Here is a 27,795-nt window from a genome sequence, read left to right as displayed (position 1 = left end):
TGTGAGGTAGTGATTTTAATTTTTTTTTTTTTTAACCTTCATGCTTTAAACCTTTATCAAAGTAATTTGCTTTTTAAAAAAAAAACACCTTTTTTTTTTTTTTTAAATCTTAATGGACCATCACCCATCTGAATTGTAGTTTGGTATAGCGATTTTTATGCACATTGGATTTATTTGGTTATTGTTCTGTTGCTTTTAGGAGTTAGGATGTCAACTTTAACGCCAACAAAAAGGAAGCAGTGCTCTTTGAACCGGGACATGTAAGTCTCATCCTGAGTGGAAATTCTTTTAAAAATCTACCGTCTTAATTTTTTTTTATCTTCTCTCTTCTATGTCTAAATATTTCCATTCTTTCATCTCCTACTCCTTATAGTAATACTTTATATTCTAATTCTAGTCTGGAAATAATATAAGCTTTTATAATTAATTCTTGAGTGCCTTTGGAGGGAATCAGAAAATGGGCTGTTATCTATGGCTTGGAAATGTGTGTCAGATCTTTTGTTGCCTTGCTTCTTTCTGCTCTTTTATATAATATTTAACATGCTGTTTTGCATAAAATAGGTGCTCATCCTGTTATACACAACAATCCTAGAAAGTTGTGTACTCTGTGTATGTTGTACCAGAGATAAATTACAGGCCCGAAGTGGTCAGTTTATTGTGTATAGTTAATCATTTTAGGGAACTTGTTTCAGAGTATATGGCCAAAACTTAGAAATAGGTTTTAAAACACACATACACACACACACACATTTCTCAAAGCTTCTTTGTAAAGTGTTTTCACAAACATTATTGGGGTCTTAGTTTTGAAAAATACTCAGATACTTTGTAAAGACAGAAATTGAGAATTTCTACTGCTAATCTAATAGTGTATGTAGATAGATGCTTTTGGAGATATATTTTTAATATGCCTTCCAGGTGAAGTTGTTTATTGCTTAGTAGTAAATTGACATAAAAACCGAAGCAAAATAACTATCGATGGACTGTGTTTCTTTTCATAGCCCATTATCAGATATTCCATCAAAGAAATTAATTTTGGACTTCACTGAAAATGTATTTCCATTACCTAATAAAAAGCACATTTGCCAAACCAGTGATAAAAATGAAGGAAAGATTCATTGCTCTCAACAAGGCCATTTGATTTCAAGTCCACTCAAAACGACTGAAAATAGATTGCCATCTGCAAATCAGGGTTCACCATTTAAATCTGCTGTGTCTGCTGTATCCTTTTACAACAAAAATAAGTGGTACCTCAATCCATTGGAGAGAAAGCTGATAAAAGAGAGTAGATCCATTGGTCTAAAAACTAATAATGAAGATAAAACATATTCCTATATGACAGAAAAAATGCAAGGAAAACCAGTCTGCTCCAAGAAGATGAACAAAAAACCACAGAAGAGTTTAACTGCTAAGTGTCAAGTGGGATATAAATGCATCAAGCCTGTATCAAAGAATTCTAAAAATTCCAAGCAGTACCGAGTGACCTATAACCCAATTGTGGAGAATAATTGTTACTCAGCTGAAAATAATCTGAATGCTCCTCGAGTTCTAAGCCAGAAGGTCAAACCACAAGTTACCCTCCAGGGTGGAGCAGCTTTTTTTGTTAGTAGGAAAAAGCCCTCATTGAGAAAATCATCCCTGAAAGATAAGCCGTTACTGGGACTCACCCAGAAAAATAAATCAGAAGTTACTGAAGAATCTGATGGAGAGACTGTCACTGAAAGAAGTTTTGAGACAAGGCAAGCGCCAAAGTGTGTGTTAGTAGAAAAAGAACTGAACGTTGAGCTGTTGAGTGAAAGAAGTAAAAATGAAGATCAATTAATAAAGGTAAATGGAAATACATAGCTTCTAAAACTAAGTTGGCTCTCTCTGTATATGGTGGTGGTGGGTTAGTTGCTAAGTGGTGTCTGACTCTTGTGACCCCATGGATTGTAGCCTGCCAGGCTCTTCTATCAATTGTGTTTCCCAGGCAAGAATACTAGAGTGGGTTGCCATTTCCTTCTCCAGGGAATCTCCCCAACCCAGGGATCAAACCCCTGACTTCTGCATTGCAGGCAGATTCTTTACTGACTGAGCTACCAGGGAAAACTGTATCTGTGTGTATGTAGGTGGGTAAGTATGTATGTGTGTAGGTAGCTAGTCTCTTAAAGCTAAGAAAAGAAAGAAATCTTGCAGAGAAATCATGTCATTTTAACAAGACTGTCTCTTCATTATCAAATAGACATGGAGAAGGCTAATAAGAATAGGTAGAAATGCAGAAGACCCCCCCTGCAATGTATACACACTTATTTTGATGGATTGAGAATTAATTTTAGCTTGAGCAGTGCCCCACATTTTTTTTAATTGACATGTATCTATATACAGTGAATTGTGCAGATATATTGTCTGAATTTTGATAAACTCACATACCACGTAACCAAAACCCCTGTCAAGAAATAGTTGTGTTTTTTTTGTCAGAAACAATATAAAGAATTAGTAGAATTGCTCTTATGGCTTAGGCAAGCAAGAACATGTTCCATTTAGCAATATACTTGGCAATACTTGATAGACAGGAAAAAACATTGACAGTGGGAACTGCAAACTTAAATATTTACAAGGTAAGTAAAATTAGCAGCAAAACTGGTCTGATCTAGATATGTTTCCATACATTGATTTAGTGGAAGGAAATGAAGACCTGTCAGGTGGTAGCCTGATACTTTATTCCCTGAGATTACTGCCATACAGGAACAAAATTTTGTTTAGTCTGGAGGACTGGTTTTATGAAGCCAGATGCTATCATAATTATAAAGAATTTTAAGGCAGAGTAGAAAAATAGGATTTTCCTCCCTTTTTTGGCTTAATGAAACCTACCATCATTTTTTGGTAATATGGTTTTATGGTATTATGGTTTTGGTATTATGGAGGTAGCTCTTTAAGTTCCTTTGTGACTGTGGTCCAGAGAAACTTAACTTTTATATGATAGTGTTTTTAGGGGCTTCCCATGTGGCACTAGCAGTAAAGAACCTGACTGCTAGTGCAGGAGACAAAAGAGACATGGATTTGATCCCTGGGTTGAGAAGATCCCCTGGAGGATGGCATGGCAACCCACTCCAGTATTCCTGCCTGGAGAATCCCAAGAACAGAGGAGCCTGGCAGGCTACAGTCCATGGGGTTGCAAAGAGTCCAACAGGACTGAGTAACCAAGCACAGCACAGCTAAGGGTAAATCCTGTTTTCATTAGAGAGTGCATAACCTTTTCCCAACTCTGTGGAGCCTTGAGAAATGGCAAACTGATTGATGCCTTGTCCCCTGTTCTTCTGCGATAGTTATGATTTTCAATAGGAGTTCTTTAATCAAAAGTTTTTTCCTTTTCCCCCAAGCTATATGTTCTCTTAAGTCTCATCAAATAAGTAGTGTTTACTGAAATTTGTAACAAGTTTTTCTACTTTGTTTTTCCCACCTCCCTGCTGCTATCCAAAAAGTGGGAGTTAGAAGCCTCTCCAACTACTCCAGGATGTTTTCCTCTCCTTTGCTCCTGTTTTTAAAGCTTGTGACAAAGGGTTGGTTCTTTTCAGTTTGGCGACTCCTAGGGAAATTTCTCGGAGAAGGCAATGGCACCCCACTCCAGTACTCTTGCCTGGAAAATCCCATGGACAGAGGAGCCTGGTAGGCTGCAGTCCATGGGGTCGCTGAGGGTCGGACACGACTGAGCGACTTCACTTTCACCTTTCACTTTTCATGCATTGGAGAAGGCAATGGCAACCCACTCCAGTGTTCTTGCCTAGAGAATCCCAGGGACGGGGGAGCCTAGTGGGCTGCCATCTATGGGGTCGCACAGAGTCAGACACAACTGAAGCGACTTAGCAGCAGTAGGGAAATTTCTGCCATTTTTACTGATTTTTCTCTTGTTCAATTTATTTTTGTAGACGGGATGTTCTACAGTTTTCATTCTGTCATCTTTATCAGGAAAAATACATTTTTGACAGGATGACAAATTATAAACTTAAATATGCACACTCTATCTTTTAAAAATATAACATTTAGTAAATATAGAGGAAATTTTCCTTAAAACAGACTGAAAATTAAGGATTTAAAGTCATTATGAAATGTAATTCATGATGAAAACACATATTTTGTTTTAGAAATGGATCTCTTGGGATTCATTGGCTAAATGTGCAATGATTAAGAATTATAGGTTTCTTTAGTTTTACTCAATATTTTCAGGATGCATCAGATGGAGTCATTTCTTCAAGGGAATGTAAAACTGATGAAACTAAGAGTTGTCCTTCAGAGGAGTCTTTCAGTAAGAACAAGACAGGTAAGTAAGAGAACTTTTCTTCTCAAAATGAGTGTTTTTCATGTAATAATGCTTCATTACATGTGTCAATATGAAATTACATACAATACTATTTTGGTTTTTTAAAATAATTCAGTATCCGTGACTTTGTATGTTTGTATTGTTCTTGGTAACACTGTTTTCTATGATAAGCAGTGCAGTGCATTTTGAAGAGGAGACAAGGAGAACTTATGTGAGAACTTAAGATAAAATACTCTGATTACTTGGTCTGTGAGATATGGCCCAGTTACTTAAGCTGTCTAGAGCCAGGTGTTCTCATCATACCTATGCATTTAGCCAAAATGATAGGAGGGAGTGAAAAATATATATATCTGTGATTAAAGCCCAATTGTAAGCAGAATTCACTAAGCCGTAAGAGGGCACTGAATTTGGCATCAGGAGTCTTGGGTTTTGTCTGGGTCTGCCAGTGATTAACTGTGATCTAGGGAAGAGATCTCTCAAGTAAGAGGTTGGACCCAGGGAATGAACCCAGGCCATGGCAATGAAAGAACTGAATCGTAACCACTGGACCACCAGAGAATTCCCATTTCTTTTTTAAATAAGCTTTTCATTTTGTAGTAATTTTAGATTTACAGAGAAGTTGTACCTGTCTTACCCCATTTACCCTGTTGTTGTTGTTCAGTCGCTAAGTCATGTCCAACTCTTTTGGGACCCCATGGACTGCAGCACTCCAGGCTTCCCTTTCTTTCACTGTCTCCTGGAGTTTGCTCAAACTCATGTCCATTGAGTCAGTGATGCCATCCAACCATCTCATCCTGTGTCTCCCCTTCTCCTGTCCTCAATCTTTCAGCATCAGGGTCATATTTTCCATTGAGTCTGTTCTTTGCATCAGGTGGCCAAAGTATTGGAGCTTCAGCATCAGTCCTTCCGATGAATATTCAGGGTTGATTTACTTTAGGATTGACTGGCTTGATCCCTTTGCAGTCATAGGGACTCTCGAGAGTCTTTGAAAGCATCAGTTCTTCATTGCTCAGCCTTCTTTATGGTCCAGCTCTCATATTCATACATGACTACTGGAAAAACAATATTTTTAACCAAACAGACCCTTGTTCGCAAAGTGATGTCTCTGCTTTTTAATTCACTGTCTTAGTCATAGCTTTCCTTCCAAGGAGCAAATGTCTTTTAATTTCATGGCTGCAGTCATCATCTGTAGTGATTTTGGAGCCCAAGAAAATAACATCTGTCACTGCTTCCACTTTTTCCTCCTTTATTTGCCATGAGGTGATAGGACCAGATGCCGTGATCTTAGTTTTTTAATGTTGAGTGTTAAAGCCAGCTTTTTCACTCTCCTCTTTGACCCTTATCAAGAGGCTCGTTTGTTCTTCTACACTTTCTACCATTGGAGTGGTATTATCTGCATATCTTAGGTTGTTGATATTTCTCCTGGCAGTCTTGATTCCAGCTTGTGATTCATCCAACCCAGCATTTTACATGATGTACTCTGCATAGAAGTTAAATAAGTAGCGTGACAGTACACAGCCTTGTCATACTCCTTTCCTAATTTTGAACAAGCCCTTTGTTCCATGACCTGTTCTAACTGTTGCTTCTTGACCTGTATACAGGTTTCTCAGAGACAGGTAAGGTGGTGTTACCATCTTGTATGACTATTATACTTTTTGTCAAAACTAAGAAACTAATCACTGGTATATTATTAAATAAGCTCTAGGCTGTATCTGGAATTGACTGATTTTTTTCATTAACATCCCCTTTTTGTTGTAGGACCCAGCCTAGGGATCACATTGTATTTAGTTGCCGGGTCTCCATAGTCTCCCCTTGTCTGTGACATTTTCTCAGTCTTTTCTTTGTTTTCATGACCTTGACATTCTTGAGGAGTACTGGCCAGTTATATTATAGGATATTCCTGCACCTGGGTTTGTCTGATGTTTTTCTCATCGTTAGACCAGGGTTATAGGTTTGGAGGAAGAATGCCGCTGAGGTTAATGCCATTCTCACCACTTTGGGTGTGATGTCCACATGACATTATAGATGATGTTAACTTGAACTCTATCACTTGGTTGGTCAGGTTTGCCCAATTTCTCCACTGTAAAAGTTACCCTTTTTCCTTTGCCAAACTCTGTCCTTTGGAAGTAAGTGATTAAGTCTAGCCTACCCTTTCAGGGAGGGATGGGGATTAAGCTTCATCTGGAGGGGGAAATTTTCACATATATTATTTGGAATCCTTCTGTTAGGAAGAGTTATCTCTTGTCTCCCATTTATTCACTCAATTTTTAAGTAAATAAATAGACTCCTGAATATTCACCAGTATGCACTCATGAATATTTTATATTTGGGGTTAAAGTCTAATACTACATGATTTATTCTGTTGTTCATATTGTTCCAGCTTTGACCATTGGGTCAGTTCTCTTTGACATGTCCCCTTCTTTTGTTTTCTGAGCACTTCCTTATTACTTTCTGGCACTACAAAGGCTATAGGCTCCTCTTGCAAACCTAGTCCTAGACTCAGCCATTTTTCCAAGGAACCATGGTCCCTTCTGTTGGGGAATATTATTTGGAAACCAGGTTCTGGACTTGATGTGCTTATTGCTACTGGAGTACTTTTGGTGATGTATGTAAAAACTTATTATCAAACCCAGGTTCATGTGGAATTTTCTTCTAGAAGTTTTATAGTTTTACATTTTTCATTTAGATCTGTGATCCATTTTGAGTTAATTTTTATGTGAGCGTCGTCATCTTTTTGTATATGGATGTCAAATTGTTCCAGCATAATTCGATGGCTATCTTTTTGCTGTTGAAATAACTTATGCCTCTTGGTTAAAAATCAGTTGACTATACATGCATGGGTGGTGGGTGTTTTGGGGCTCTATTTTGTTACATTGATCTGTTTGTCAGTACCATACTGTCTTAATTACTGTTAAGTCTTAAAATCAAATATTGTATTTTTGTTTTATTAATCTTTAAAATCGTATGCTTTAAAGCTTTAAGTTTATTCTGTGATACAAATTATTGTTCACTTTTTTCCCCTACCAGTTTCTCCTGAGTCCATTGTCTATCCCATTTTCACGATGTCTTCAGTCAACACAAAAAGGTAAGGGTTGCTCTTATTTTAATGTTCAAGGTTTAATTATGAGTCCATTGGGTCTCTCTTTTTTTCTTATACTATTTAATTTGGAGAGCATTTTTCTCTTCCCCACTGAAATATTTAGAATAGGAGATGAAATCAGACCCTCTCATAGAAACTTCATAAGAACTTGAATTAAGAGCAGGAAAAGACCTTTATGGGCTGGAATAACAGCAATTTCTTCAATTTTTGTATAATACCTGACCCATAATAATTTATATTCACTATTTCACTTATCCCCACAACAACCCAGAAGCTTGATATTGTTATTACCATTTTCAGCAGAGAAAACTTTGTATTTCAGTCACAGTTGCACAGCTCTTAGATGACAAAGCCAGGACTAGAATCCATATTTAATCAAAGCCCATTAGGCTGTATTGCCTCCTCTGTGTGATAACATACTGATAATAGTTCACGTTTAATGGGCACTTGGCATCTCATGGTGTGGATACTGTTATTACCCCATTTTACAGATGAGGAGACTGGCCAGAGGAATAAGTAACTTGCAGCAACTCAATGCTGTTATAATTTCCAGCTGAAGCTACACACTATCCTGCTCAAAACTAAAACTGGAACTGGGGGAGGCATGGGTGCTTATGAGTATACGCCAAAAAGCTCTGAGAACGAAGTTTCTTACAGTTTGAACATCTTGCTAGGCAGTGCGTTAAGTCACTTCAGTCGTGTCCGACTCTTTGCAACCGTATGGGCTATAGCCCACCAGGCTCCTCTATCCATGGGATTCTCCAGGCTAGAATCCTGGAGTGGGTTGCCATTTCCTTCTCTAGGGAGCTGCTCAGTAAGCAGCTTTGTTTCTTTTTTCTCTGTTTGATGATAAACATCTGAAGATAATGAGCAGGGCACTTCCTAGTAAAGTTTTCCTGCTCTTAGGCCATCTTACCATGTGGTCAGGTGGGTAGTTTTTCCCCTTCAAAGACCATATTCCTAAGTTCTTTCACCTTTCCCTTTTCTCATCTGTCTTCTATTTACTGAGGATCTAACCCTTCCATAATTAGCCAACAGTGCAAACCAACCTAGCATAGGGAGATGCTAGACTGTTGGTTGCATCATTTGAAATTTGCTCATTAGGTAGGACCCAGAAGTCAGATAGCATCAGGTTCCTGTGGCTTAATCTGACTTTTACTGTAGGTAGATCACAGATTGTCTGGGTTTGTACTCTTACATTTGGTGAACATTTATAGAATGCCGTGTGATATTGAACTACACTGAATTTTAGAGATGTGAAGATAAGTACACCATGGCTCTGCTGTCAAGGAAGTCATGGTTAGAAGAGGACAGACATTTAAACAGATGTGTATAATAAAGTGTTAACATTGCTAGGCTAGAAGTGAAAATGCATGCAAGGATGGGAAACGCTGAGTTACTTAGCAAAGGTTGTATAAGGTATAGAGGAGTTAGTGACCTAGACAAGTGTTTTTTATACTATTGGCATTAGTATTGATAGTTTGTCACATCGATAAAAATTTAAGGGCATCACATCTAGCATTTTTTCTTAATAGAATAATACAGCTCTCACATACTAAGTGTATTTAGTGAATCTTTTTTTCCCATTATGTATGTGTATCTATTGGTCATGATGTGAAATATATTTCTCACCATGTGCTTGTCAAGTCATTATAAAAGCTATTTTCTAGTCAGATGATAAGAGGACAGATTGGGTTAGCGTAAAGCATTACATAGGGTATTTTTCCAGTTTTTTAAAATTTATCAACGTGAGTTTCTGTTTGAACTTCTTGCTTTGGGTACTTGTTCCCCCACCCCCACCCCCTTGCCTCTACTCTAGAGATTTCTATTTCTTTGATCTTTGGGAGAAGGTCATTTCATTGTGAGGCAAGGGTTACAAGCGTAGTGCCTACAGAGACTGCAGCCAGCTGGAGAAGCACACCCCATCTAAGAGCCTGTGCCAGTAGCTCCAACTCTTAGACTCCTTGATGAACCGGCCTAATGACCTTCCAGTGTCTCTTGCAATATTGGAAATACACATTTTTAAGTGAAATCTCTAGATTTTAAAATATTCGTAGCTAATCCAAACTCTGTGTGAGCCAATCAAAATATCTGTTAGCTGGATTTGGCCTATGGGCTCCAGTTTGCAACCTCTATAAGCCAGCCCCAGCATTGTCTCCTAAAGGGAAAAGATTGCCTCAGCATCTATCCAGCTAAATTTTTTTTGTCTAAGAATTTGAGACTAGAAGGGTGCGGAGAAGGCAATGGCACCCTACTCCAGTAGTCTTGCCTGGAAAATCCCATGGATGGAGGAAAACCCCATGTAGCCTGGTAGGCTATAGTCCATGGGGTTGCGAAGAGTCAGACATGACTGAGCGGCTTCACTTTCACATTTCACTTTCATGCACTGGAGAAGGAAATGGCAACCCACTCCAGCGTTCTTGCCTGGAGAATCCCAGGGACGGGGGAGCCTGGTGGGCTGCCGTCTATGGGGTCGCACAGAGTTGGACACGACTGAAGCGATTTAGCAGCAGCAGCAGGGTGCTGCTTTAGGTGTGTATTAGCTCACTCACTGCCCCATGCCCCAGTAAAAAGTTGTTGGATTGTAATATGCTGGTTGCTGGTGACTGACTTCCTGTGGGTCTGTGAGATCCAGTATTAGCGTCTACTTATTTGCTGTGGCATTCCATGAATTTCTTTATGCCTGCATGGGTAAATATTGTCTTAAGATTTAAAAAGCAAGAAAAGGTTAATTTTTAAAGGTGACATCAACTTATGAAGAAATCCTATGTATATGTATCTGATTTATTGTTGTTGTTTAGTCACTAAGTCATGTCTGATGCTTTGTGACCCCATGGACTGCAGCCCCCAGGCTCCTCTGTCCATGGGATTTCCCAGGTAATACTGGAGTGGGTTGCCATTTCCTTCTTCAGAGGATCTTCCTGACCCAGGGATCAAACCTGCATGTCCTGCTTAGCAGGTGGATTCTTTACCTCTGAACCACCTAGGAAACCCATATGCATCTGATATTATAGATGAAATCCTTTGAACTTGGAGTTAGAAGACAGGAATTTTGAGTCTTTCCATCATTCTTCCCTAGTTACTTTACTTTGTGTTGACTACCGATCCTGTCTGAGTGGATCCCAGGCTTCTCATTGTTTCTAGCCCTATTACTTCAAGTTATTATTGATAGAAAGCACTAAAAATTGCAATGTTATATACATGTGTTTTCTTTTCATTATAATTTATCAAACATGTTAAAATTATTAAATAACACTTACCACCTTTCTATTTCAAGATCTCTAGTTGAAGAACAGTCTTCTGTGGGATCCACCACATCTACTAACTTCTTGAAACAAATCAACATACAGAAGAGCACTAATACCAGAGATTCAAACAGAGAAACAAAAGACCAGCTCATCATTGTGAGTAAATTTAAAACAAAGCTCCTCCTGTCCATGGGTCTCACGTACAGAACCTGAAGTCTGATGTGTGGTCTTAGCCTCGTTACCAGGAGTTACAGATGTTCTGAGTTTGTAAATGCTACCTTTGCTGTTGTGGCAGCTAGTCAAGGATATTTTTGAACAGATAGTGTTGGGAAGTGCTGGCAGTTTAGTAGTATGCTGATGAATGAGTTTTCTCCGAATCAGGAAGATTATTGTCAATCTATAAAAGACTTAACAAGAAAAAAAAAAAAAAAGACTTAACAAGAAGAGCTACACTGCATTAGATCTGGGTTTGGCATATGATACCTATGGGCCAAAGTTGGACCATGGCCTTTGAGCTAATGGCGTTTATATTCTTAAAAGGTTGGGAAGAAAAGGAGAAGAATATATGTGGCCTGCAAAGCCTAAAATGTTTACTATCTGGCCCTTGGCAGAAAATTTGCAAACGCCTATACAGACAGTTCAAAATTTGGTGTTTTCAGTAGCCTTAAGCAATGCCTTATGAGACAGAATAGGAATTAATAAGCCTTGACAGTGAATATCCCTGAATTCTCTATATTCATTAACTTATCTATGCTTTTCTTGAACTTTTACTATGTATTATACTTTATTTTTATCAACTCTTGGGGAAAATAATTTTAATATTTAATTTTTAATTTTATTAATATGTTAATTTATTTAATATTTAATTAAAATTAGTTTTTCCTAACCATTTAAGGAAAAAATGCTATCTAATGAATATATAAGTCCTGAAATTTTGCCCTGCTTCTTTGAAATAAGGCTTTTTTAGGCCTCTCATATAAGAGCTTAATAAGGATGTTCCATTTTTCATCTTAGCTATAATATTTATGATTTCCTCTTATTCCTTCTTAGAACTATGGGTCGAGCTAAAGAATCTTGGTGTGTTTTTTTTCTGCTGTCCCTTCAGAGAGGCAATTTCACTTTTATCGTGATGGCAATGTTAGGCTCTTTTCATTCTATTTTGTTGATGGGTAGAGAGAAAGAATAACCAGACTTTCATTTATGTTTCAGCTATACCAGCATAAAAGAAAAATAAGGACAAATTTGAATGAACAGACAAATTTACATGAACTAAATGTAGAGCTATCTGTGATGTGTTTAGATTGGCTATTTTTCCTCTTCCAATTGTAGGATGCAGGTCAGAAACATTTCGGAGCCACCATGTGTAAGTCCTGTGGCATGATCTATGCTGCTTCCAACCCCGAGGACGAACTGCAGCATGTTCAGCATCACCACCGATTTGTGGAAGGAATCAAATATACAGTAAGTATTTAAAAAAAAAAAAAGCTTGTTTCCATTTGTTCTAAAAGTGAAAATGCTTTAAAAGAGACATTTGTTTTGCCTAAATATAGAAAGATTTACATATCCAGAAATATTTTATCATCTGTAATTTTGTTGTGTGTTTAATATTTGAGACTGATGGTATTTTAGTTTTAATAGATGTGCCATTTCAAACTTCATGTACTAATATAAGAGAAGTTACTGCTCTTGGTTGAATGAGCACCCTGCATCCTTACCTCTAGCTTTTGGAGCAGAGCTGAAAAGTCAAGGTAGAAAACTCAAAGACTTGAGGAGTTTCCCCTTTTCTCACTCCAGTTTCTTCTTTCTAGATAACCTTAGGAAAACAGCTTTCTTTGACTCCTCCAGGGTATTTCTTTGCTCTTCATGAAGCACCTTCATGAAATACCTTCCTACTCCATATACAGCGTGTTGTTGGCCTTATCTTTATGGTTATACCTGCTACTCAAATGCATGCCCATTTTTCATGTTTTTATTGCTGTAATTCATGCCTTCATAATATTTTTAGCCTGATTTATTAAAATTTTTCTTATCCTGCCCCTCCCCCACTTTCACACTGCTAATTCGTGGTTTTTTTCTCTGTATTCCTACAAGGGGCTCTTATTTGACTTCGCCTTGTTTTATAATGGGCTTCCCTTGTGGCTCAGCTGGTAAAGAATCTGCCTGCAATGCGGGACACCTGGGTTTGATCCCTGGATTGGGAAGATCCCCTGGAGAAAGGAAAGGCTACCCACTCTACTATTCTGGCCTAGAGAATTCCGTGGACATGGGGTCTCAAAGAGTTGGACATGACTGAGCAACTTTCACTTTCTTTTATAATAGATTATTTACGTGCCTCCTAACAGTATATCAGCCCCTTGAGGACAGGAGCTTTGTTTCAGTCATCTTTTATTTCCCTTACCACATTCATGTAGTCGAATTTTATCTTTTTTATTTCTCTCATTTGTTCATCTTTTTTGTCTTCTCCAGACCACATTTAATTTTTTTTCTGCTTTAGATCAAAATGTGATTTTTTTCTCCCGCTTTGGCAGGGCTGGAAAAAAGAACGTGTTGTAGCAGAGTTTTGGGATGGGAAAATCGTGTTGGTCCTGCCACGAGACCCGAGTTATGCTATCAGAAAGGTATGAAACGTTAGTTTTTCTTTTTTAATTGAAGTATAGTTGCTTTACAGTGTTAGTTTTTCAGTCTTTGTTTTCCTTCTGCTCTCCCCATTCTCCACCAAAAAATCGACCTATATTGAAGTATTATATAAAACACCTTTGCTTATGGATAATCACTGTACATTGGTACAGGTGTTAGGATGACTTTCAAAGTAGTTCATACAAAATTAAACTTACAATTACAAAACAAGTAAAGGTGTGTCAAGAAGAGATTAAAGAAAATAGATTGAGTCCATATTGTATTGCTTGCCTACATCTTCCATTTGTGAAAAATAAACTAAACTTTTTAAGGTTGAGAAATTAACAGCTCCAAGGTCTAATTCTTAGGTTGGTATTGCCTTTGTTTCTTGGGCTGGATGGTTCACCCCAGTAGACAAGGGATAAAGCTGAAACAGTATCTTCCTTACTCCCTGTTCCACTCAAGGGTGGTGAAAGTGATGTTTAAAATAGTTTCTTAAAACCCTGTTTCTGAAGTGGCAGAAACACGCCTCAGTAGTGGAATAATTTGGGGGTTGTGAAAATTTAAGAAATAGAGACAAAAGAGGTTAAACTGATAAGCATACTTTTATATATATATATATATATATATATATATATATATATTCTGTTATATTTTTAAAAACAAATTCATCTCTTTCGGTTTTTGACATCGTTAGGTTGAAGATGTCCAGGAACTTGTTGATAATGAATTGGGCTTCCAGCAAGTTGTTCCCAAATATCCAAACAAAACCAAAACCTTGCTCTTTATCTCTGATGAAAAGAAAGTAGTTGGGTGTTTAATTGCAGAGCCCATCAAACAGGTATGGTATGCTGTCTTACAAACTACTGGAGTAACTTTTGAGCAAAGTGAAGTAGTTGGGAGAAGTCTCAAGCATTTAAGAAGGCTACCGTTAATGATCTTTTTCCTTCTAAAATGTCCTTGACCATCTAGATAATTGAAGTCATTTATTTCTATTATGTCTGATATTTTGCCTTATATAAGCAGGATTAGTCAGTCTTAAGCTCATATAGTCTTTTATATACTTGGACTATAAAGTATAGTATTTTAAACAAGCTCAGTTATTGAACATGTGGCTTAGTGCAGGTTAATATATTTGGCAAAATGGTTGTTCAGTTCAGTCGCTCAGTCATGTCCAACTTTTTGTGACCCCTTGGACTGGCTTCCCTGCCAGGCTTCCCTGCCTATCACCAACTCCCAGAGCTTGCTCAAATTCATGTCCCTTGAGTCGGTGATGCTATACAACCATCTCATCCTCTGTCATCCCTTTCTCCTGCCTTCAGTCTTTCCTAGCATCAGGGTCTTTTCCATCAGGTGACCAAAGTATTGGAGTTTCAGCTTCAACATCAGTCCTTCCAGTGAATATTCAGGACTGATTTCCTTTAGAATTAAATGGTTTGATCTCCTTGTAGTCTAAGGGACTCTCAAGAGTCTTCTCCAGCACCACAGTTCAAAAGCATCGATTCTTCGGTGCTCAGCTTTCTATACAGTCCAACTCTCACATCCATACATGACTACTGGAAAGACCATAGCTTTGACTAGACAGACCTTTGTTGGCAAAGTAATGTCTCTGCTTTTTAATATGCTGGCTAGGTTGGTCATAGCTTTTCTTCCAAGGAGCAAGTGTCTTTTAATTTCATGGCTGCAGTCACTGTCTGCAGTGATTTTTGGAGCCCAAGAAAACAGTCTATCACTATTTCCATTGTTTCCCTATCTATTTGCCACGAGGTGATGGGACCGGATGCCATGATCTTCATTTTTTTAATGTAAAGTTTAAATCCAGCTTTTCCATTCTCCTCTTTCACTTTCATCACAAGGCTCTTTAGTTCTTCTTCGCTTTCTGCCATAAGAGTGTTGTCATCTGCATATCTGAGGTTATTGATATTTCTCCCGGCAATCTTGATTCCAGCTTGTGCTTCATCTAGCCTGGCATTTCGCATGATGTACTCTACATAGAAGTTAAATAAGCAGGGTGACGATATACAGCCTTGACATACTCCTTTCCCAGTTTGGAACCAGTCTGTTGTTCCATGTCTGGTTCTAACTGTTGCATCTCGACCTGCATACAGATTTCTCAGGAACTGGTTATGTGGTCTGGTATTCCCATCTCTTGAAGAATTTTCCACAATTTGTTGTGATCACACAGTCAAAGGCTTTGGCATAGTCAATAAAGCAGAAGTAGATGTTTTTCTCAAACTCTATTGCTTTTTCTGTGATCCAGTGGATGTTGGCAATTTGATCTCTGGTTCCTCTGCGTTTTCTAAATCCAGCTTAAACATCTGGAAAATAATACATGGTTCATGTACTGTTGAAGCCTGGCTTAAAGAATTTTGAGCATTTCTTTGCTAGTGTGCGAGTTGAGTACAATTGTGTGGTAGTTTGAACATTCTTTGGCATTGCCTTTCTTTGGGATTGGAATGAAAACTGACCTTTTCCAGTCCTGTGGCCACTGCTGAGTTTCCCAAATTTGCTGGCATATTGAGTGCAGCACTTCAACAGCATCATCTTTTAGAATTTGAAATAGCTCACCTGGGATTCCATCTCCACTAGCTTTGTTCATAGTGAAGCTTCCTAAGGCCCACTTGACTTTGCATCCCAGTATGTCTGGCTTTAGGTGAGTGATCACACCGTCGTGGTTATCTGGGGGTCATGAGATCTTAATAGTTCTGTGTATTCTTGCCACCTCTTAATATCTTCTGCTTCTGTTAGGTCCATACCATTTCTGTCCTTCATTGTGCCCATTTTTGCATGCCATGTTCCCTTGGTATTACTGATTTTCTTGAAGAGATCTCTAGTCTTTCCCATTCTATCGTTTTCCTCTGTTTCTTCACATTGATCACTTTCTTATCTCTCCTTGCTATTCTCTGCATTCAAATGGGTATATCTTTCCTTTTCTCCTTTGCCTTTAGCTTCTCTTCTTTTTTCAGCTATTTGTAAAGCCTCCTCAGACAACTGTTTCCTCTTTTTGCATTTCTTTTTCTTGGGGATGGTCTTGATCCCTGCCTCCTATACCATGTTACAAACCTCCGTCCATAGCTCTTCAGGCACTCTGTCTTTCAGACATAATCCCTTGAGTCTTATTTGTCACTTCCACTGTATAATCGTATAGGATTTGATTTAGGTCATACCTAAATGGTCTAGTGGTTTTCCCTACTTTTTTCAATATAAGTCTGAATTTGGCAATAAGGAGCGCATGATCTGAGCCACAGTCAGCTCCCCGTCCTCTTTTTGCTGACTTTATAGAGCTTCTCCATCTTTGGCTGCAAAGAATATAATCAATCTGATTTCGATGTTGGCCATCTGGTGATGTCCATGTGTAGAATCTTCTCTTGTGTTGTTGCAACAGGGTGTTTGCTATGACCAGTGCGTTCTTTTGGCGAAACTCTGTTAGCCTTTGCCCTGCTTCATTTTGTACTCCAAGGCCAGATTTTTGCCTGTTACTCCGGGTATCTCTTGACTTTCTACTTTTGCATTCCAGTTCCCTGTGATGAAAAGGACATCTTTTTGGGGTGTTAGTTCTAGAAGGCCTTGTAGGTCTTCATAGAACTGTTCAACTTCAGCTTCTTCAGCATTACTGGTTGGGGCATAGACTTGGATTACTGTGATATTGAATGGTTTGCCTCGGAAACGAATAGAGTTCATTCTGTTTTGAGATTGTACCCAAATACTGCATTTCAGACTCTTTTGTTGGCTATGAGGGCTGCTCCATTTCTTCTAAAGGATTCTTGCCCATAGTAGTAGATATAATGGTCATCTGAATTAAATTCTCCCATTCCAGTCCATTTTAGTTCACTGATTCCTAAAATGTTGATGTTCACTCTTGCCATCTCCTGTTTGACCACTTCCAATTTATCTTGATTCATGGACCTAACATTCCAGGTTCCTATGCAATATTGCTCTTTACAGCATCGAACCCTGCTTCCATCACCAGTCCCATTCACCACTGGATATTGTTTTTGCTTTGGCTCCATCCCTTCATTCTTTTTGGAGTTATTTCTCCACTGATCTCCAGTAGCATATTGGGCACCTGACGAGCTGGGAAGTTCAGTATCATATCTTTCAGTGTCATATCTTTTTGCCTTTTAATACTGTTCTTGGGGTTCTCAAGGCAAGAATACTGAAATGGTTTGCCATTCGCTTCTCCAGTGGACCACATTTTGTCAGGACCTTCCATTATGACCTGTCCATCTTGGGTGGCCCTACACAGCATAGCTCATAGTTTCATTGAGTTAGATAAGGCTGTGGTCCATGTGATCAGTTTGATTAGTTTTCTGTGATTATGGTTTTCATTCTGGGTGCTTGCTCTCTGATGGATAAGGATAAGAGACTTTTGGAAGCTTCCTGATGGGAGAAACTGACGGTGGGGCAAACTGGGTCTTGTTCTGATGGGTGGGGCCATGCTTAGTAAAGATGGGAAAATAGGACGTGCGCTTATCTTCTCCGTGAGAACTCCAAAATTACAACTCGCTGCTGAACAAGCATCGACATTTTTTGGTTGGATCCCACCAAAAAAGGATACCCCGTGTCCAAGGGCAAACGAAAAGCCCCAGCAAGACGGTAGAAGGGGTGAAATCGTGTTTAGAAGTGAACTCCATACTCACCAGAGACCCTTGGAAGGCTCAAACAAAACCTTGTGCGCACCAGGATCCAGAGACCCCACAGAGACTGAGCCAGACCTGCCCTTAAGAGTGTTTGTGTCTACTGTGGAGGTATGGGCCAGCAGTGGCTTGCCACAGTGGCAGGGGCTCTGCATGCAGCAGACCTGGGTCACACAGCCTATGGCGTAAGCCCTCTTGGAGGAGGTCGCCATTAACCCCACCAGAGAGCCACTGAGCAGACGCCCCACACACTGCAGAACCATTACACCAAAGAAATTCTCGCACTGGTAAGTTCTAGGACCCACAACAGATTGCCCAACCTGGGGATCTAGCAAAGGGAATGAGAAGCCCCAGGGATTTTGACTTTGGAGACCAGTGAGATTTGATTACAGAACTTAAACAGGACTGGGCAAACAAACTTATTTGCACAAAACCTTGTGTGCACCAGGATCCAAGGGAAAGGAGCAGTGACCCCGTAAGAGACTGACCCAGACTTGCCTGTAAGTGTCCAGGAGTCTCCGGCAGAGGCTGGGTTGGTGGTGGTCTCCTGCAGAGTTGGGGGCACTGAGTGCAGCAGTGCTTACCTAGGACCTTTTGAAGGAGGTCGCCATTATCTTCCTTACCTCCACCATAGTTTGGGGTCAGGTCAAACAACAGGGAGGGAACACAGCCCCACCCATCAACAGGAAATTGGAAAGTTGTTGTTACTTGTCCCATAATTAGAATCTACTTTGGACACTAATTAACAGTGTTCTGGCAGAGGAGTTAACAAATAATAACCCCTGGTCTAAGTGTGGCCTTCCTCTTTTTTGTAAATAAAGTTTTATTGCCCCAGAGCCATGCTCATTCCTCTTCATATTATCTATGGTTGCTTTTGTGCAACAGTGGCAGGGTTGAGTAGGTGCAACAGAGACCACATGGGCCAAAGAGCCTTTACAGTTTGGTCCCAAACAGAAAAAGTTTGCCACCCCTTGTTCTCAAATAGAGATACTAGTTTTTGCCCTTCAAGGAACTTACAGGGTAGTCTCAAGCTAGAGAGAATTATAGCTCAAATGTGTTCTTTTAACCTGACTATAATATCCCACACTTATGTCCCTTTACCTTGAAAAATACATACTTGTTTTAAGACATCTTGAAATGATGCTAGCATAAATTGGTCTTACTCATTTTTATAGATGCCTCCCTTTTCCCTGTTCATTTCTACCATCTTTCTCTTTCTTATTTCCTTTTTTGTTTTTTTCTGCTTTTCATCTCATACATATATATGAGTGGAGAAAGAAAAGCAGTTGGTTTGTATTATGGTCTGTAAAAGTAATCAATTTGGCCCTTTTCTTTCTTTGGTCTTAAGTGCACTGTTTATGTAGTGATAATGAGCAATACAGATTGTCTCTGATTTACAACTTTTCAATTCTGCAGTGGTGTGAAAACCGTAGACATTCAGCAGAAACTTCAAGTTTTCATATTTTCCAGGGCTAGCCGTATGCACTTTTGTGATGCTGGGCAGCAGCAGAGAACAGCAGCTCTAGTCTACTAGGCGATCACAAGGGTGAACAGACAGTATACTTAACAACTGTTCTCTGCATACAGCCATTTTGTTTTTCATTTTTAGTACAGTATCCAGTTAATTACATGAGATATTCAGTGCTTTTTATTCCTTTTTTAAAATTATCAATTTGATATTTATTTGGCTGTGCCAGCTCTTAGTTGCAGCATGAGGGATCTTTAGTGCATGATGTGAGAATTGTACAGTTGATGATACAGCTGAGAGTTGTAGCATCTGGAATCTAGTTCCCTGACCAGGGATCCAGCCCAGGCCCCCTACATTGGGAGCTCAGAGTCTCAGACAGTGGACCACCAGGGAAATTCCAGCACTTTATGATAAATTAGGCTTTGTGTTCGATGATTTTGCCAAACTGTAGTCTAATGTAAGCACTCTTAGCATATTTAAGGTAAGCTAGGCTAAACTAAATCCCATGGGCAGAGGAACCTGGTAGGCTGCAGTCCATGGGGTCGCTAAGAGTCAGACACAACTGAGTGACTTCACTTTCATTTTTTACTTTCATGCATTGGAGAAGGAAATGGCAACCCACTCCAATGTTCTTGCCTGGAGAATCCCAGGGACGGGGGAGCCTGGCGGGCTGCCCTCTATGGGGTCGCACAGAGTCGGACATGACTGAGCGACTTAACAGCAGCAGCAACAGGCTAAACTGTGAGGTTTCACAGGTTAGGTGTATTAAATGCACTCCTTTTCAAGGTACAGTGTTTTCAGCTTATAACCTATGTTTATCAGGATGTAACTTTGTAAGTTGAGGAATATCTGTATAGCCAGCTGACTGGTACATGTACTCTTCTGTTCATTCTCATTTCAGAAGCAAAGTGTTCTTGATGGAAGTTAAAGTTTTGCATACACCTAAGAACAGCTACAGTGTAAAACAGTGACAATAGCAAATGCTGGTGTGGGTGCAGGGAAAGGAGGTTTTTTCATTCATTGTTGGAAGGATTGTAAAATATTACAGACAATCTGGAACAGCTTGGCAGTTTCTTAAAAAATTAATTATACATTTACCATATGACTCAGCAGTCATAGTCCTGGGCATTTATTCCAGAAATGAAAACTTATGTCTACACAAAAACCCATAGCTGAATGTTTATAGCAGCTTTATTTGTAATAGCCAATAGCTGGAAACAACCAAAGTGTCCTTCAGTAAGTGAGTGATTAAACACACTGGTATATCCATACAGTGGAATATTACTTGGCAATAAAAAGGAACAAACTGTTGATACATGCAACAACTTGGACAGGTTATCAAGAGCATATTGCTGAGTGAAAAAGATCCAGTCTCAAAAGGTCACGTGCTGTATGAGTCCATTTATATGATATCCTCAAAATATCAGAGGAGAAGGCAATGGCACCCCATTCCAGTACTCTTGCCTAGAAAATGCCATGGACAGAGGAGCCTGGTAGGCTGCAGTCCATGGGGTCACTGAGAGTTGGACATGATTCAGTGACTTCACTTTCACTTTTCACTTTCATGCATTGGAGAAGGAAATGGCAACCCACTCCAGTGTTCTTGCCTGGAGAATCCCAGGGACAGGGGAGCCTGGGTGGCTACCATCTATGGGGTCGCACAGAATCAGACACAACTGAAGCGACGTAGCAGTAGCAGCAGCAGCAGCAGCAAAATATCAGAATTTTAGAGATAGATTGTGCAACCAGATTGTGGTTGCACAGCTTAGCAGTGGTGGAAGGGAGAAAATGGGTGTGATTATAGAAAGGTAGCAAGAGGAAGAGCTTCATGATAATGCAGTAGCTTTATATTTTGGTTGTAGTGATGGTTAAATCAATATTCAGATACAATGAATTATCACAGAACTGTCCCACCCACATTGTTCCCATGTTAATTTCTCAGTTTTGGTATTGTACTACAATTATGGAAGATGTAACCATTGGGGGAAATAGGGTGAGGGATACACGTCCTGTCTGTGCCATTTGTCAACTTCCTCTGAATCTACGATTATTTCAAAATAAGGATTAAAAAAACTTAAAATACCAATTTCATAGTTGATATGCAAAAACCTTTAGTGTTATTAATTTTTTTAGGATATCATACATACACTTAGGATCCAAAGAATGGGAGAAGCTTATGTGCTTTATTATGTCTGAATTTTATTATTTTTTTAAATCAATAAAAGAAGGAAGTTTCACATTGGTATAATACACTAGTATGTGGGAATATCTCAACACCACTATCATTTTTCTGCATTAAGTGAATATAATTGGGCAAGAATTCAAGAAATAGCAAAGAACTTAAACATTTTTGTGAAGGTGGAATAAGATTTATTTTAGATACTTAAGTTTTGTTTAAAAAGAAATGTGAACTCAGCTGTACCATTATGTCTAATGCCTCTGTGCGTCACTGCAGGCCTTCCGTGTCATGTCTGAACCAACTGGCCCAGAAACCCCAAGCTCTAAAGAATGTCAGAGGGCTTGGCAATGTTCAGATGTACCAGAACCTGCAGTGTGTGGGATAAGTAGAATCTGGGTCTTCAGACTGAAAAGAAGAAAGCGCATTGCACGACGCTTGGTAGACACGCTCAGGTAAGAAGTAAAATTGCTTAGACCCAGGTTAGCTCTCCAGAAGCTTTCCTGGCTCATGAGCCAGAGGGAATGATGTTGGTCTGTGTAAATACTACCAAAGTCAGGCTGAGGCAGTGCTGACACAGAAAAGAAAAAAAACTACTAGGTGTACTCAATTTTGCACACAGTATTCCAGTTGTGAAATATTCTAGACCAGTGCTTTTCAAACTACCTGTAGTCAAAGACTGGATTTTGTTATAGACCAACACATTAATAAGATAAAGATAAATTGCTAGGAAATGAAAAAGAAGGCAAACAAATGGAAAATACAAGTCCAACTTTTTATTAGATTCAACAAATGTAAAATTAATTTAAATAAATATAACCTATAAAAACAAAAGAGAGGTTTAAAAAAGAATTGTAGAAATTGTATGTTTATTGATGTGTGACTAGATGATTAATAGAGACTTACTATAACACAAATGTAACTAAATGTAAAAGTGAATTAGCAAGACAACCCACAGAATAGTTATTTACAAATCATTTATCTAATGAGTAAAAGTCTAGTATATCTAACATATATAAGAGAACTCTCACCCACACATACCTTAAAAGGGGAGCAGTGAGAAAAGTTGGTGTCTGTGAAGATTTTTGTTTGTAGTTAATTGTGAAATAACCTCCATTTTCTTTATTTTTTATTGAGATACATAGATTTGGTATGGGGTGAGAGAGAGAGAGAGAAAGTGTGTGTGTGTGTGTGTATAGATTTAGTATGGGGGGAGAGAGAGAGAGAGAAAGTGTGTGTGTGTGTGTGTGTGTGTGTGTGCGCGCGTGTGTGCGCGCGCGTGCGTGCCACTCAGTTTTGTCCGACTCTTAGCGACCCGATGGAGCCCGCCAGACTCCTCTGTCCATGGGATTCTCCAGGCAAGAATACTGGACTGGGTTAGCCATTCCCTTCTCCAGCCATTCCCTTCTCCAGGGGATCTTCCCAACCCAGGGATTGAACCCAGGTTTCCTGCACTGCAGGAACGCTACCATCTGAGCCACCAGGGAAGGCCATGGAGAATACCAGTATTTAACCTGGTTCTTCCAGGCGGTAGTCCGGTGCTTCTCAAATGTGAAAGTGCCTGTGAACAACTTGGGGATCTTGCTCAAATGCAGGTGTGATTCAGTAGATTGGGGTGGGCCTGAGATGCTGCATTTCTAACAAGTTCTTGGCTGATGCTGAATGTTACTGGTATGTAGGTAATACTTTGAATACTAAGGCAATAGATTGTAAGCAGTGATAAAAATAAAGTTGTAAAGGAGAAATATAAAACAATCATTTGAGAACATATCTTCTCACACTCTTGGGTTGGAGATACAGGTAACATAATTGGCAGCTTTCCTGTATATGAGGAGCCTAATCATCTTTCTCTGCAGGCAGTGTATGTTTTAAATCCTCCCAAGTGAACAGTATTATTCCTAATTGTTTTGCATCAGAAGCAGCTGAGGCTTAGATAGGATTATTAGTACAGGTTACAGTGATGGAGATAGTAAAAGGAGAATTAGGACTCAGAGCCACAGATCTAATAATCCTCTTTCTGTAGCTCATATCATCATTCATGAAGACAGAGAGAACTGCTTAATCAATATTTTGCTTTGGAGTCTAGTATATATAGCAATATGCTTTTATTCAATTATATAGTAAGTATACTTGAAGCTGATATCTTAACTTCTCATTGAATCCAATTCTTTTTTATTTTGAAGTAATTTCACATATGAAAGAATAGGAAGAATAGTAAAAACACCCTCAGTATCTTTGTCCAGATTCTTTTTTATTTTCTTCCTGAATTATTTTAAAGTAAGTTACATATAATATGCCTCTTTACCCCCTTAGTACTTCAGTATGTTCAAGTATATTCTCTTACATAAGAACAGCTCAGTTACCAAATTTGGGATATTTAATATCTAATGTATAGTCCATATTTCAGTTTTGTTATTTGTCTCAGATGCCCTTCATAGCTTTTTCTTTTCCTCTTCAGGATTACATACTGCTTTTAGTCATAATCTCTTTAGTCTTCATCTTCCTTAACCTGTAAGTTATTTAGCCTTTCTTTGTCTTTTAGGACTTAGACGCATTTGAAGACTAAGGCCAGTTATTTCATAGAATACCCCTCAGTTTTGTTGAATTCTTTCAGCTATTTCAGTTTATTGCTTTTAATCCCAGTTGAGCTGGATCAAGGAGAGTTGTAGTCAAAAGGCAGTCAAAGTGTAGTCAAAAGGCAAAATTAGGTTTTGCCTTCTTAAAGCTCTGAATGTGTGATGTAGTTAAAAAGAAGATAGTTATTGGTTAAAATTGTTGGTGTTTTTTTTTTTTGTAATTATCTGTGGCTTTTAATTGGAGAAGGCAATGGCACCCCACTCCAGTACTCTTGCCTGGAAAATCCCATGGACGGAGGAGCCTGGTAGGCTGCAGTCCATGGGGTCGCTAAGAGTCGGACATGACTGAGCAACTTCACTTTGATTTTCCACTTTAATGCATTGGGGAAGGAAATGGCAACCCACTCCAGTATTCTTGCCTAGAGAATCCCAGGGATGGGGGAGTCTGGTGGGCTGCCGTCTATGGGGTCGCACAGAGTCGGACACGACTGAAGCGACTTAGCAGCAGCAGCAGTGGCTTTTAATTAGCAATACTATTTCCTATCAGTGGCTTATTATTACCATGGATCACCTAGAGTCAGCTGGATGGTTTATATGGTTCTCTCTGCCTCTCAGCAGAACTTTTTATGGGCCTTAGTTTTCTCACCTGTGAAATGATACCATTAAACTTCCACCCCCTAAAATATAAGACATTGAGTCATTTTACCACTTAATAAAATGATTTTAACTAAGAATATTTAAAAAGATTGAGGGGCTTCCCAGGTGACTTAGTGGGTTTTTTGTTTTTTTGTTTTTTTTTTTTAAAAACTCATTCCTGCCTATGCAGGAGACAGGAGTTTTGATACCTGGGTCAGGAAGATCCCCTCGAGTAGGAAATGTGAGCCCACTCCAGGATTGCCTGGGAAATCCCATGGACAGGGGAGCGTGGAGGGCTACAGTCCATGGGGTCACAAAGAAGTTAGACACGACTTAGTGACTGAAATACAAAGAGATTGAAGTTTTTTTAACTAGATTGCTTTAAAATATTGTGCTCATGTTTAATCAAAATTTAAAGTTGGTTACATTGTTAAATTGTCTTTTCTTCTCTTTTTAGGAATTGCTTCATGTTTGGCTGTTTTCTCAGCACTAATGAAATAGCATTTTCTGACCCAACACCAGATGGCAAGTTATTTGCAACCAAGTACTGCAACACACCTAATTTCCTTGTATACAATTTTAATAGTTGAAACCAATTTCAACTATAGAACAATTACTGTGTAAATGAGTTCTGACAGCCTATTATCATAAAATACAAACTATTTAACAAATAGCAAGTATCCAGGGATACAAAGAAAGGAAAAATCTTTAATGTATACTGACTAGGACTCTGAATCCTTAATTATGAAACTTTGGAGCTATAGCTGGAAAATTATTTCTCTTCTGTGTAAGAACATTGGTTTTTCACAGAAATTTGACCAGTTATTTATAAAGTACACTTTGAGGCCAGAATTACTTCATGCCTGATCAGAAAGTTTAAAGATAGGCAAATTTCCATCCCCATTTTTTAAAAGTAACTCCTGACTTCATACACAGAATTCTCATTTTATAGGTTCTTGGCTGTAGCAACTCAGTTTGAGTATAGTTAAAGTATTCTGAATTCCCAATTTGTACCAGGGAAAGATGTAAGGAATAAGATTTCCATGTTCTTTTGTATAGAACAGAATTTATAGCTAAATATTTTTTCATTTTAAAAATCATTATTCAGAAAGCACACTTCAGAAATAATTAAAATTAAACTTTGTAATTGCACTATTGTCATTTCATTAATTTTTGGTGTTTGTGCTACTTTTCTTTAGTGAACTTATTACTGGTGATTGATGTCTAACAAAATGGATACCCAGTTGGATTAGATGATTCATATGGTTAGATTTTAAATCTAACAGATTTAAAATTTAACAGAACCAAGGTTAATAAATATGTCTAGGCTGATGGGCCACAGAATATGATGACTTTATGTAAATATACCTAAATATGGATACATTTTTCTAATATAATTCATGGATACTTACTTTGAAAAACAAAGAATTATTCAGCTTTTTTTATTATTATAAAGTCATGTAGCTTCATTCTGGCAGTAAGACTCTAGGGAAGTAGTGTCCAGGTCGTAACTGTAGAATCTGTTCCTCTACACTCTTTTATTTGCCTTTAAGTTAATAGTTCTAAAATTTTAAAGCTTGGTTTCTAAAAAGACTGTGAAAGTGTTGAAATGTGTATAAATTTTCCAAACATTTTAATGCTAGTTTCTGTACTGCTGTGTTTAAAAATTGTCAGAAATATTTTATTTTAAAACTTTATTAACATTATGATGAATCAATTAAAATTCTTTTCTGTATTATTTTTCTAGTCTCCTATTCAGTTGAATGTACTGATTTTCATTTTAGTTTGTGGTTGTAAAAATAGTACATGTTCTTTATAAAAAAATTATATCTACACAACAACCTGCACAGATACTTTTAGCAGCTGTTGACCTAAAACATACAGACTGCCACTTAGCTTTCTAGCGAAAATGAGTTTATTCAACATCAGCAAAGAATTACACTTCAGGGTCTGCAGCCATATTGACCATGTTCAAGTCCTCAGCAAAAACATGGAGAAAACTCTTAGAAAGAGGAAGTTGGGAGGGCAACAGTAAACAGTCCTGCACTTAGCATTGGGTGAGTTGTGACCATGTCTCATTGGCTGAGCTGTTGCTAGGTGAGAAAGTCCGCTTCTTGTTGGGCTCTGCTGTCTTCATAGGGCATGCATGAGAGCTCCCCCTTCTAATCTTGCAACTTTATTTCTTTAGTAGTGATTTTATTTTGATTAGAAATTTGTTTCCACAATAAATTTTATTTTTGTCACACAAAATTATATGAAAAAAATTCTAAAATAATCTACACATTGATAACGTCATTCAGTCAGCTCAGTCAGTCGCTAAGTCGTGTCCAACTCTTTGAGACCCCATGAATTAACAGCACGCCAGGCCTCCCTGTCCATCACCAACTCCCAGAGTTGACTCAAACTCACGTCCATCAAGTCGGCAATGCCATCCAGCCATCTCATCCTCTGTCGTCCCCTTCTCCTCCTGCCCCCAATCCCTCCCAGCATCAGGGTCTTTTCCAATGAGTCAACTCTTCGCATGAGGTGGCCAAAGTACTGGAGTTTCAGCTTTAACATCAGTCCTTCCAATGAACATCCAGGACTGATCTCCTTTAGAATGGACTGGTTGGATCTCCTCGCAGTCCAAGGGACTCTCAAGAGTCTTCTCCAGCATCACAGTTCAAAAGCATCAATTCTTCAGCGCTCAGCTTTCTACACAGTCCAACTCTCACATCCATACATGACCACTGGAAAAACCATAGCCTTGACTAGACAGACCTTTGTTAGCAAAGTAATGTCTCTGCTTTTGAATATGCTGTCTAGGTTGGTCGTAACTTTTCTTCCAAGGAGTAAGCGTCCTTTAATTTCATGGCTGCAATCACCATCTGCAGTGATTTTGGAGCCCCCCAAAATAAAGTCAGCTACCATTTCCACTGTTTCCCCATCGATTTCTCATGAAGTGAAGGGACCAGATGCCATGATCTTTGTTTTCTGAATGTTGAGCTTTAAGCCAACTTTTTCACTCTCCTCTTTCACTTTTATCAAGAGGCTTTTTAGTTCCT

The 27,795-nt window shown here is 38.7% G+C and overlaps 1 protein-coding gene across 1 annotated transcript; it reads left to right on the top strand.

Annotated features, from left to right (window-relative positions):
- The first annotated feature begins 207 nt into the window (after positions 1-207).
- On the top strand, positions 208-25,341 carry ESCO2 (establishment of sister chromatid cohesion N-acetyltransferase 2). The gene is made up of 10 exons (XM_068974687.1): positions 208-260; positions 999-1,824; positions 4,201-4,294; positions 7,322-7,379; positions 10,672-10,798; positions 11,972-12,103; positions 13,171-13,260; positions 13,956-14,099; positions 21,819-21,994; positions 25,209-25,341. Exons 1-10 carry the CDS (start codon positions 208-210, stop codon positions 25,339-25,341), a joined length of 1,833 nt encoding a protein of 610 aa, XP_068830788.1.
- The last annotated feature ends 2,454 nt before the right edge of the window (positions 25,342-27,795 follow it).

This window comes from Capricornis sumatraensis, chromosome 6 (assembly GCF_032405125.1).
Source record: "Capricornis sumatraensis isolate serow.1 chromosome 6, serow.2, whole genome shotgun sequence".
NCBI lineage: Eukaryota > Metazoa > Chordata > Mammalia > Artiodactyla > Bovidae > Capricornis > Capricornis sumatraensis.
Note: the sequence above shows the minus strand (reverse complement) of the source record. Positions and strands in the feature narration are given on the sequence as shown.

Bases quoted from the DNA above. Each gene is read 5' to 3' on its own strand.
- ESCO2 (XM_068974687.1), top strand. From the start codon at position 208: ATGTCAACTTTAACGCCAACAAAAAGGAAGCAGTGCTCTTTGAACCGG. The intron at 4,295-7,321 runs GTAAGTAAGAGA...TTCCCCTACCAG, and splicing joins TTTCAGTAAGAACAAGACAG to TTTCTCCTGAGTCCATTGTC. The intron at 7,380-10,671 runs GTAAGGGTTGCT...TTCTATTTCAAG, and splicing joins TCTTCAGTCAACACAAAAAG to ATCTCTAGTTGAAGAACAGT.